General features: G+C 29.0%; 1 protein-coding gene across 3 annotated transcripts; it reads left to right on the plus strand.

Moving 5' to 3' along the window:
* The first annotated feature begins 2066 nt into the window (after positions 1-2066).
* Positions 2067-13463, plus strand: LOC130944172 (protein DUF642 L-GALACTONO-1,4-LACTONE-RESPONSIVE GENE 2-like). 3 transcript variants are annotated; one of them, XM_057872359.1, is made up of 5 exons: positions 2427-2656; positions 2754-3179; positions 9275-9360; positions 9849-10349; positions 12845-13463. In XM_057872359.1, exons 2-5 carry the CDS (start codon positions 2839-2841, stop codon positions 13369-13371), a joined length of 1455 nt encoding a protein of 484 aa, XP_057728342.1. In that variant the 5' UTR covers positions 2427-2656; positions 2754-2838; the 3' UTR covers positions 13372-13463. The 3 variants fall into 3 exon arrangements, with proteins under 3 accessions (XP_057728341.1, XP_057728342.1, XP_057728343.1); XM_057872358.1 differs by having other exon boundaries at positions 2067-3179; XM_057872360.1 differs by lacking the exons at positions 2427-2656; positions 9275-9360 and having other exon boundaries at positions 3058-3179.

A 13463-nucleotide genomic window follows, 5' to 3' on the forward strand; every position in this document is an offset into this window, starting at 1 on the left:
GTAATATTTATCATCTATTTTTTTGGTAGCTATTTCAATTTAGTCCTCCTTATGCTTGGCTAACCGCTTTGATTACTATCTTCACAAAATGTCCAATTTTCCACACCCTCCAATCCTCTAATTGTTCCCCCTTCAATCATGTTTTTTTGGTATTGGTTTTCTGCGCTAGTATTTTCATCTAAGATTTTCAGCAAAGTTCCATTTTGGTTGGATCCTTTGTATTTTTGGTTTGCACCATCTTCAATGCCATCCTTAGCCTTCTTATTTTTGTTCTCACCCATTGATAGTTTTGCCATCTTCCTAAGTAGGCTCACTCTGTTGGACCAACCATGGAGAGCTCTCGAAAATCGGGAAGACTTCGGAAAGGAATCAAGTGAGAGAACATAAGATGAGATGAATTTGAATTAGCATTTTCTTTTGAGGCTTGCTCTCTCCTACCATCCTATTCTGATTTTAGCCACTCTCCCTAAAAAGAGTCATCCAGCTACTTACTGCAGGTTCTCGTTTCATGTCCCAGGTATCCACAATAATTGCAGAAAGTCACAATACGTTCACATTTGAGTGCCACTTGAATGACTTTGTTATTGGGCCTGCTATTCAGGTGAAATGCCGCAACAGTTTTAATACGTTAAGATTAATCCTAGCTTTCACAATTCTATTTTCTTTACCTTTAACTTGAAAAAGGTCTACATCTAACATTTCTTCCACTACACTTCCAACTTTTCTATCCGATTCTCTTATTTTGTAATGTTTTGGCAACTCAAAATTGTATCCATATTGACACACAAGAGAAATTAACATCTGTTATTGGATCATTCGCATTCCATCTCTTAAGATTTAGAATAAAATTTTTGAATAATCATAAAACCCCTCTCTCGGTACATGTTACATTCATTTCCTTATCAAAGTAAAATTGAAAAAGAATATCTCCATGATTTGTCATTCTAAATCCTTTAAGATGTCAACAATCGGTCTGCAAGTAATTTTTCTATGAAACTCTTCTCGTCCCTCTTTATCCCATCTTGGATGTCTTGCTTTTGTGCATATCTCTTCTATATATTTTATATTTTTTATATTAAAAATAATCAATAAAATTAAAAAAATACTAAACAAAAATATTACGCAAAAAATATGCAAACATGATTGTCTTGGCATTTATGGGATGACAATGCAGTGGATTTTTACCTTATTCGACTCCATTTTGCATTACAATAATGGATCCGCTATGGAGATAATGAACTATTTGTACAATGTGTACAATGAGCTATCAATGATCAAACTCTTTACCTTTCGAATCTCGTGCTCTAATACCATGTAATGATACCACTCATCCCAAAAGCTTCAACTGATGAAAAAGGGTAACATTAATGATTATATCTCTGATACTCCATAAACCTCCATTGTTCACACTGTACAAATATTCCATTAACTCCTCATACTTTCCTTACAATAATTTGCGTAGAATTCGCCTTAGTCATATTCACAAATAATAAAAAATAAAAATTTAACCCGATTTTGTTGGTATGCGTCCCCGCTCTTATAATTATTAAAATTTAACAAATGAAATTAAATTTTAAAATTTATATAACTATTATTAAATATATAACATAAATTAAAATAAAAAACTTAAAAATAATACAATATTAATAATTATTTTACTAATTATTTTATGTAATATTATATATATTATATATACAACAAAACGAGTAGAAATAAGTATTGCCTTAAATTCAACTTTATTCCTGTTAAAAATCCACCCAAGTACAGAATGAATAATTAGTAATTACACATTTCGAGTGGATAGAGTTAGAGTAAATACCTGCGAATTTGAGTTATATTATCATCATATATAATTATATATATGGTAAAATTTCAATGAATATTTTATAATTGTCATGATGTGACCATTAAATGATAAAATTTTGAATTTGATTTTTATATATTATAAAAATATTAATTTTATTTAAAAAATAACAAAATAATTAAATCAATCTTTTTAAATTAAAATCATTATAAAAAACTGTTTTTGACACGTTTATTAGAGTACTTGGATAATATATGTGTGTGTGTGCACGCCGAATTGAATTAGGTTTTCTCGAAGAAACAGAAACCATATGCCTAATATTGAGAAGAGTGAAACGCTATGATGATCTTCCAGAACAGCTGATCAGGGAAATCTTGCTGAGGCTTCCGACAAGGACGCTTGTTTCCTTAAGGAGCGTCTGCACTTCATGGAGAAACCTAATCTCCGCCCCCGACTTCACCTGCAACCACCTTCGCCGTTCATACTTACGCGATCCAAGTTTGACTCCGCCACAAATTGCTTATCACCGTAGCTTCCCATCCGTCGGTATCAGAGTTCTCTCCGTACAGTCAATGATGGAGAATCCCTGTACCGGATTCACATTCAAATCGCCGGAAATCAGCGGTATAGCCCACTTTTGTGGCTTTGGTTACGATCATCTCAGTGACACCTACAAAGTTTATGGAATTTTTAAGAAGGAAGGGCCATCTGGTATGGAGTCTAGTACCAGAATTTATACATTTGGGCCAACTTCGTCATGGAGAAGAATTGATGATATCCCATTATTCCTATTTCGTGTCATAACTGACATGCCTTCTGCTTTTGATAATACTACCGGGGTTTTCTTTAGTAGTAAGAAAGCATGCACTATTAATTGGAGTATTAAACATGTGGTTCTTTATTTTGATTTGGGTAAAGAGAGTTATGGTCGTTTTCCCCTGCCTGTTAGGGAGTCAGGTTACTGCACCCACTTATGTGTCTTGAGAGACTGCCTTTCTGTTTGTTATGAGGATGCGAGAACACGACGTTGGATTATGTGGCAGATGAAGGAATACGGAGATCCTCAATCTTGGACTACATTGGCAATGATTCCCTTCCACCCGCAACTCCCTTTGATGGGACATCCTTTACGACCTCTCTACATCTCGCAAAGTGATGTACTTTTGGCCCTTTCTTCAAATTTCCAAATGGTTTTATATAACTTAAATGATGGCAGCTTTGATTTTCCTGTGATTGACAGCCCCAGTGATAACCATCATTCTTTGTTTGTTTTCCCCACATGGTCTTCAAAGCAATTCATCCCAAGTGCTGCTGCGCTTCATGAAACCCAAACCCAAGCCTATTATCTCTTAAAGCCTGTGTGCACCTTCTCTTGGTAAAGCCCTTCTACCACTACCAACTTTGTTATTAATGTTATCAAATTTATTTATCAGAGTACTATGTTTATGTTTCAATTGGAATTTACTGCTTGAGGATAATTCATTTGATCTGCTTCCTATTCTAGTCCAATAATTCCTTTAATACGTGATGTCAAATTGAACTTGCTCTTGGTATCATTGTTACTCCTTGCAAATCATTGATCATAGTAATTTCATATCAATACTATTGTTTTGTGGAGAAGTAGGGCATGCCGGGATGGATATGTGGAAATGACCATCATTTACTTGTTTCATTTTGTTAATTTAAGGAGAAAATCATTTGAGGGGCTAACGTGAGTTACGAAGTGAAAATTCAGGGTTTAAATTGAGTCAATTGAAATTTAAAGGATCAATTTGAGATTCAATATAGATTTCACGGGCTAATTTTGAATATTAACTCGTTTCTTCTCCTTATATTATGCTGCTTGTTGTTTGCTTCTTGCTCTGGTATACATAGCATGATTGTCTTATTATTACTTGGAGTTGGAGATTACATTACTATCTCAAGAAATATAAAATGTGATTTGATCATTTATTCAAGAACAATATTGTTTAAATGAAAGCATAATTGAACATTTTAATTTTGATAAGGTGTAGCATTGGGCCATTAGACTACCTTTTGTACTATATAGCAATGAATTTATATCGTTACATATTTAGATTACAAGGCCATAATAAGTGTGCAGTTATTTTGTTATGGATGTTACAACATTTGGGGAATTTTACCCCAGATCTATCTTGTTGCTCTGTCATCTGTCTAACATTATATATACCCCAAAGTACATTTGACACTTTAACCCAATTTTTCCAATTCAACATGTTGATCTGTACTGCTATCTTATGATTTATGGTTCAATAATGTTAATAAAATCCTTCCCACCCAGCATCACCAATAATTAAAGCATTATTTTTCATTTTTATGGCCAATAGTGATTCTGGGCAGGACTGCACATATTTTTTCACAACAATCAAGTGTTATTCTGATTGAAGCTTTGGGAGGTTTACCTCTCTACCAACGAACAATTCCTTGAGTGCATTAAATTTTGAATGAAGCTATTTTGAATTGAGAAACATTGGTTAAAACCATTCTATTTGTTTCACTAACATTTCTTCATTGGAAAAGCTAAGCTTCTTAGTTTTGCTTCCTTGTACGAGTCACATTTTTTTTAATATCACCTTGCAAGTGTTTCCTGATAAAATATGTAAAAACTTCAATCAATGATTTTGTTTTGTATCAATTAACTGCTGTGAAAAATCAAATCCTTTTTCCCTTATCCTCTTTTCTTAATTTGTTTCTAATGGATTCACTGTCTTGGCTTCGGTTTAATTTCTAATATGGACAAAAACAAAAGGCAAATTCTTTAGTGTGTATAAGTTTGGTGTCGAAATTGTCGAACTTACTTTACTTTTTATATTTTTAAATTAAATATTAATTTTTATCTTCTTTTAGTAAATTAGGTAAATATATATATATATAAGCACTGTAGTATGCACCAAAACAAAATATATTATTCGTATCCTTTTATTCCAAGAGATTGAATAATTTCACCATGGTGCAGAAAGGACTTTATTAATTTTTTGCTTCACAATTGTCCTTTCATGTGATCTGTTTTGCACTCTTACTTTACCATCAAAATTATTTCTTGGTGGAAGGGTAATTTTGGAGAAAAATCTTAGTAGACAGGATTTATATGAAACATTTGACAAATTTAGGACATTGAACTGTACATTTGAAAATTTATAGTGTCGAAATCTACAATTTTGTTATGGATTAATTATATTTTTGCCATATTTTTATAAGAGATAATACTATAAAAACTTATAAATTTTTAAGAACTTATTCCATATATATGTATTTTTGATAAAGTATTCACTTAGTACAAGATTGTTATTTGTTTATTTTTTATTCTCTTTTAATTTTAAATAAAAAGTTATATAGATAACTGACATTAAACTTAAAATTACAACTTATATTTTAACTATATTACCTAATCTAAATATAAAATTTAAAATTTGCTAATCCTAATTCTCAAGAATTGGAATTGAAATGAACATTTCTATGCTAAATATCAAGTGTGGTGTCCAATTGTCCATACGCCTCAAGAACTGTGTATGTGAAAAAAGTAATGAACCTGAAATGATTACACCAATAAATAAGTCACATGCTTGTTTTAGAGAATGAAGAATTTCCTCAACAAGTCACATGCTTTTGTTTTTGCTAATCTGATATTAGGTAATTAGATGGACGTGTAAAAAAAATTTAATTTAATATAGCATTAAAATTAAATTTTATAAAATATATTCAAAACATATAAAAGAAAACACAAATATATGGACACTTGTGCTTGAGATATGAAAGCATATATGCAACATGAATGTATAACTTAAGCAATTTTCTTTTCTCGTGTTCATAAGATTTTTAAGAAATTCAAATTTATTATCAACAAGAATCTAAAGTTTAATTTTGATAAATTTAAATTTTATATTACATTTTTTAGAATGATCTCTAATATAATGATATTTTACCTCCATATGCTATTATGCATAATTCTAGAATGATATATATATGAGACTATGAGTCTTAGCAATCCAAATGGCATATTTAATTTTTTCTTCTTTTTCTTTTTCATCTAAGGCAGGTTTATATAAACAGTTATCAACACACTCTTTGCAGATTATTTGTTAGTAATATATAAGCCCAAATTGAAGTGTCAATGAGGATGCTATCACGGTTCAAATAAGAACTGAGTTTGAAACACTAGTTGTCGCCGCAATCATCTCAAGTCGCTGCACATGGCATGTTTCTTACAATTGATAAAACAAATTGATTAGTAATTAACTATATGGATAATCTCCCACTTACAATTAACATGAGTTGTTAGTTGCATATGCTAGACCCTCCAAATCAAACTAAAATACAAAAATATCCACTCATAAGTTCATGTATATTATAGATATTTTGATCAAACCCAACTATTTGAAGTTCAGTTGGTTATATACAAGAGTATATAGGAGTATTTATCTAACAGTTTAAACTTTTAAAAAAGAAAACTCATGACATGATATTAGAGTATTTTTTTAAATTATATATGTATATATAAAATCATACACTAAATCAGTATATAAAATATAAATTAAAAATTAATTAAATAACATATATATTAGAAAAAGTATATGAAACCAAAAAGTGATTAGCCAAAAAATAAACAACTTAACTAATTTATAATTATATTTAATTAATTTTATTTGTTTTTAATTTATAATATTTGATATTAATTGTTTCTCACCTCAAATTAAAATTCTAAATGATACGTTGGAGAATTAGGGGCGGGGATCACGGAACTCTGCTTCCAACAATCCTGATTGTTAGTATATAAAAAAATTTATAAAATATATAAAAGAACATCCATTTAGTATGAAAAAAAAAATTCTAAACTTAATAGAAGAAGCATCCTAATGCCTAGCATAAGCACTATCCATATAGAGGTTTTGGATTCATCCAGAAACATTTGGCTGGTTTTTGGCTGATACCCTCTTGGTTCTCTAACATTGTTGTATATATTAGGGTAATTTACGTTTTTAAATTGTTTGAATTCCAATTTTACGTAAATACATTGTTTCAAAAACGGATACGTAAATACATTGTTTCACTATTTTATATAAACCGCTAGTACCAGCCGCGGATTATGTGTATTTTTGGTTGATCATAAACCGCTGCTACCAGCAGCGGTTTATGTAGGTTGGTGTGCGTGCATAAACCGCTGGTGCCTATAGCGGTTTACGTTTAGTATGTGTCAATGACTCCCTATATAAACTATGGAGGGGCCAAATATAGAGAGGTAGAGTTTTATTCACAAATGGATGGGGAGGATAGTATTAAAAAAATACAATACTCAAAGTATTAAATTATATAAATCAAGACTATTTTTTTTATTCTCATCTCTTTTACAATTTATAAATAATAAAATAGTTTATTTTTAGCCAAAAGTTCACTAAATCATATATTTTTCTCTTTAACAATCACTTCATTCTCTTTTATTTATATCAACCATACAAGAGATACTAGGAGAGTTTGAAACATGGGTTGTGTTTTTTGCTGCTGATTTACATTTGAGGTTCTAGCTAAACGAATTTTTTTTATTTGTGCAACTTTATTGTTTTATGCCAAAAAATAAAAATTATTTGTATTTTATAGTTGATTGATTGGATAAATAATAGTGATAACATCATAATTTTGATGAATAAAATAAAAAATATAAATATGCATGTAATAATTTTTTATTTGTATTTCTTATTAAAATGAGACTAAATAGCAAATCAAAGAGTGAGTATTGACAGAGTACTAAAATATATAAACTAAGACTAATTTTTTTTATATTCATCCCTTCTAAAACTCATGAATGATAAAATAATTTATTTTTAGTAAAAAATAGTGAATTTTTTCACTAAAAATAGCAAATCAAATAAAAAAAATTTACTATTTTTTACTAAAAAAAATATTTTATCATTCATGAATTTTAGAAGAGATAAAGATAAAAAAAATTAGTCTTAGTTTATATATTTTAGTACTCTGTAAATATTCCCTCTTTGATTTGCTATTTAATTTCATTTTAATAATAAATACAAATAAAAAATTATTACATGCATATTTATATTTTTTATTTTATTCATCAAAATTATGATGCTATCACTATTATTTATCCAATCAATCAACTATAAAATATAAATAGTTTTTATTTTTTGGCATAAAACAACAAAGTTGCATAAATAAAAAAATTCATTTAGCTAGAATCTCAAATGCAAATAAATCAGCAGCAAAGAACACAACTCATGTTTCAAACTCTCCTAGTATCTCTTGTATGGTTGATATAAATAAAAGAGAATGAAGTGATTGTTAAAGAGAAAAATATATGATTTAGTGAACTTTTGGCACCAACCTACATAAACTGCTGCTGGCAACAGCGGTTTATGACCAACAAAAAATACACATAATTCGTGACTGGTATTAGTCTGTGCAATTGTAAACCGCTACTGCCAGTAGCGGTTTATATAAAATAGTGAAACAATATATTTACGTATCCGTTTTTAAAACAATGTATTTACGTAAAATTGGAGTTCAAACAATTTAAAAACGTAAATTGCCCTATATATTAATATATAAATACATAATAATTGATTTTTTGTGTGTACATAACATTTTATTTTTACAAAAGAAAAAATTAGCTTTAATCTTTGTTACCTCATTTTTTCCCATTAGTTGTTGAATTTCAGCATTTGTTGGATGACTTGTATATTGTTTACATTTGTTCAAGCCTATGAAAATAAAATTTTGCGGGTTAGATATAAAACTATTATATATTTGTACTTGACAATTTAAAATTTGGTTTTGCTAGATGGACAATGACTTTTGTAAATAATGTGAACAATGGGTTTTAGAATTGACCAATAAAGTAAAAAAAACACTCAACTTCTAAACTACCTCTTAAACCTTAGGATAACTAATTGCACATTTAGTGAATTGAACATCCAATAATTGTTAACTGTGCATGAGTAAATCAAATCAAAAGAAATAACCATCCAATTAAAAATAATGAATATAATCATCTGTATATCTATTAAATTGAACATCCGACATATCAATTGTTTAGTATTTTCATTGTCTACCAATACTTTTTCTTTAAAATTTTGGAAAAAATATTATCTGCAGAATCAAAAGAGTCATCATCCAGGGAATTAGTGATATATAATATGGTGTTAAGGGACCTAAAACTAAAAGGAGCATGTGACAATTATGAGCTTTTGTCTCCTATATATATATACGAACCTACACCAGTAAACTTCCAAGATTCAATTAGGGTATTATTTTAGTGCAAATAAGGGCATTCTTGCTATTTTATTCGAAATCTTAGTGCTGTTTGGTAACAAAGCATACATATAAGGAGCCAATGCCCATTTCTTCTACATACACCTACATTCCATTCAATACTCTGCATTTGTTTTCTCCATTCCCTTTAGTTTCTAGGCTATAATCTTGTTAACATTGGTGTGTTAGGTTGCTACTTGCTATCATGAGAAGACTCTCCCTTTTGTTAGCTTCGTTGTGCGTTCTATACCACGTAGCATTCTCTTTTAACGACGGTAAGATACATACTATTCCGTCTGTTTTAAAATAAATGAAAAATGAGTGCAATTAATTTTATTTAAAGTTGATAGTGAGAGTCATTGAATGATTTAACAGTTTGATTAAATTATCATCTAACCGTTCTTAATTATTAACTTTATATGAAATTATCTGCACCAGAGTTTCTACCTTTAAAAGAATATTATTTTAATTACATTAATATGCTTAACAATCAATGCACTTGTATTATATCAAAATACAATACTTTTAAACGTACTAATTCAGTAAATATGATATTTGTTTATTTTGATAAAGTAGCTAGCTAGAGTAAATATGTGTATATATGCTTAAATTAACCAACACAAATGTATGTTTGTCTACATATATATCAACTAGTTTATAATTAGATTATTTAGATGATAAACTCTGAGGTAGACACAAGTTTAACACTTCATTTTCAGATTATTTTTTCACCAGTTGATCTCTAAGAAACCAATTGATGCAGGACAAGTGGCAAATGGAAATTTCGAGCAAGGTCCGAAAGCATCGGACATGAAAGGCACGGTGGTGACGAAGCGCGACGCCATACCGGAGTGGGAGATCTCCGGCTTAGTTGAGTACATAAAAGCAGGTCAAAAACAAGGTGACATGTTGCTAGTAGTGCCAGAGGGTGCACATGCAGTGAGGCTTGGCAATGGTGCTTCAATTAAACAGAGAATCATGGTCATAAAAGGAAATTACTATTCCATAACGTTTGTGGTGGCTCGCACGTGTGCACAAAATGAGAGACTCAATGTTTCTGTGGCACCAGATTGGGTTGTGTTACCTATGCAAACGTTGTATAGTAGTGACGGTTGGGATGCTTATGCTTGGTCTTTTCAAGCAGATTACTCTCTTGCTGAGTTGGTTATTCATAATCCAAGATCAAAGGAAGAGGATCAAGCTTGTGGACCACTCATTGATTCCGTTGCTATCAAAGCTCTCTACCCTCCTAGACCAACTAAAAGTAAGTTTATTTCATTTCTATAAATTAATTTAGATGAAAAGTGAGGTGCAGCCAATTTCACGTAAAGTTAATAACTGAGAGTCGTCAGGTAAAAATTTAGTCAAATCATTTAGTAGCTCTCAACTATTAACTTCATGTAAAGTTAACTCATAACTGCACTTGAGTTTTCACCGTTAATTTAACACTAAACTCTCATTTTCGTATCACTAATAGATGAAACATGAAATTATTATGGAATAGAAATTCTAATATGTTTGAGATTTTTTTAAAAAAAAAAGTTATGTGTATATACTACAAAATCAGCTTTTGTTAACAGGTTCTTTACAATCTTGCTATGTTGTACACCTTTTATAACAAACACAATTTTGATATTAGTATTTTTTTTTAACAACTAAACAGCTGATTTTTTTGTTTTATTAATTAAAAAAATAATTTAAATATACAATTAATTAGTAAGAACATATTTTTATGCAAGTGTTAATAGTGTTTGATGTATTAATAATATTTTTTTATTCTTTAATCAGTATTTTTTAACATCATCGTTATTTTTGACAAACTATATTTCTACATTTATTTTATATATAGTAGTTGATTTTTTAGTATTTATGGAGTACAACTCTTTATAATGATGAATGAGGAATTTTTTTGAGAAGTTAATACTGGGAAATAAATATATTTAATAATAACCAGATTTATTAATTTAAACTTTGATAAAATACTTTATTTTTCATATTTATTCTGAATTTACAACTTTCAAATTATATAAAACTACTTTTGTATATGTTTACTCATTCAAAAATACTATACGCATATAAAAAATTAGCCACCAAATTAATCAATACTAATTTTTTGTATATACATGATTGTTATCATTAATTAATTAGTTATTATTATTAATTTTTTTTAATACACGCATTGACCTCACAAAAACACAACGTTGTTATTTTATATGAATATCGTATTATTTGAGATTTATTGTCAGCATCCATGCATGCATGGCTGTTATGAGGAGAGTATTAGTCAAAGTCTCAAAGATAGGACACAAATATAAATATAAAATAATAGTGATGCACAACACAATATACAAGGGATTGTTTTATACTAATGCCTATAGGCTTAGCCATACAACTAGTTATATATTATTACACTAATTACCTGTCCTGGCAATAATAAAAGCCAATTATGGGTTTGGTTTAACAATATAATGTACACACACCTTAATAGGTAGATTTATATTGGTTGTTTGGATCATTATATAACATATATTTAGGAAAGCCAACAAGTAGTATGAAAATTAAAAAATCATCTCTTAACACAAAAATAGAACTGCGTTTTTCTCCATTTGGTTACAATTATTTGTATAACAATATAATACGAGATTATAAAGAACAAATAAAACATATACTGACTTGGTTAATTAATTAACATGTTTGTTTTACTCATTATCCTATTATTTAATAATAGATAATAAATTAAGGAGACGATAGTTATATATGTCACCATCTTTGCAAAATGTTCCTCATTGTTTTCTTTCATTAATTAAGCTTTTTTTCCCATGGTTTTTGAGGATTAAACCCAACCGATCGCTTCAATTGAATTAATTAAAAATTAATTATCATAATAGTTCGGTTTAATAATTGAAAATCAATTATTAATAAATCAATCAAAAATTAAAAATAATAAAAAATTAATAAATTAGTTCAATCGATTTAATTTTTTAAGTGTTAACTATTTTAAGATAAGAAAATTCAAAAAATTCTTTTTTCATAAATATTTTATATATAAATATATTATTTTATTATATCCAATTCAGTTTTGATTAAATATCAACTAAATCTTTAAATTTTTGAATTTTTGATTTTATTCGGATTTTTAATACCTTGATTTGTCTAAGTCATTTTAATTTTCAATATGTATATATCCTCCTTAAATGATATAGGTTTAATTACTTTGTCGATCTCTATAATTTTACTGAATTTTTAATTAGGTCCTTATCCTTTTTTCTTTTCGATTGAGTTCTTATACCTATTAAATTTTGTAATTAAATCTCTGCCATGACAAAAACTTTGGAATTAATGGAATATTTCATTAAACAAAATGAATATGCTTAATACTAGATTGAATATTTTGTACAGTTAAATAAAATATTCCATTAATTCTAACATTTTTGTTATGATAGGGACTTAGTTATAAAATCCGATATAATATAAGTATTCAATTAAAAAAATATAAAAACTTAATTAAAAATTTGGTAAAATTATAGAGAAAGACAAAATAATTAAACCAATTATATATATAGTTCGCTTTTTACAATTACTGTCAAATTTGATGTGATCCTTCTTTATGGGTGATACTACATACCCTTATGACCTTATCCATCAATAGTAATAAAACTTTGAAACCAATTCATCATACAAAATGAATTACTCAATTTTTTTATATTTTTAATAATTAGTGCATGTTCTAATAACTACAATATATTTGGCACTGAACAGTTAACATATTAAAGAACGGTGGATTTGAAGAAGGACCATACATATTCCCAAACACATCATGGGGTGTGCTAATTCCACCAAACATTGTAGACCTAAGTGACCACTCTCCCATACCAGCATGGATTGTAGAGTCCTTAAAAGCAGTGAAGTATATAGATTCTCAACACTTCTCTGTCCCACAAGGAAACAGAGCAGTGGAGCTTGTAGCTGGAAAAGAAAGTGCCATTGCACAAGTTGTAAGAACAGTTGTTGGCAGAACCTATCTCCTTACTTTTGATGTTGGAGATGCTGGTGATTCATGTGAAGGCCCAATGGTTGTTGAAGTCTATGCAGCAAAAGAGAACACAAGAGTGTCTTATGAATCAAAGGGTAAAGGTGGCTTCAAACTTGGGTTTCTCAAGTTTAAGGCTATTAGCACAAGAACTAGAATTGTGTTCCTCAGCTCCTTCTATACCATGAAGAGTGATTCATCTTTATGTGGCCCGGTTATTGATGATGTCAGGTTGATTAGCGTTCATAACTCTTAAATCCTAAATTTGAATATATAATTTATCATTTTCAAGTAAAAGAAAGTTTATTTAAGTGTGTGATTTTTAGTTTTAAAATGCAGAGATAAATA

This window comes from Arachis stenosperma, chromosome 8 (genome assembly GCF_014773155.1).
Source record: "Arachis stenosperma cultivar V10309 chromosome 8, arast.V10309.gnm1.PFL2, whole genome shotgun sequence".
Taxonomy (NCBI): Eukaryota; Viridiplantae; Streptophyta; class Magnoliopsida; order Fabales; family Fabaceae; genus Arachis; species Arachis stenosperma.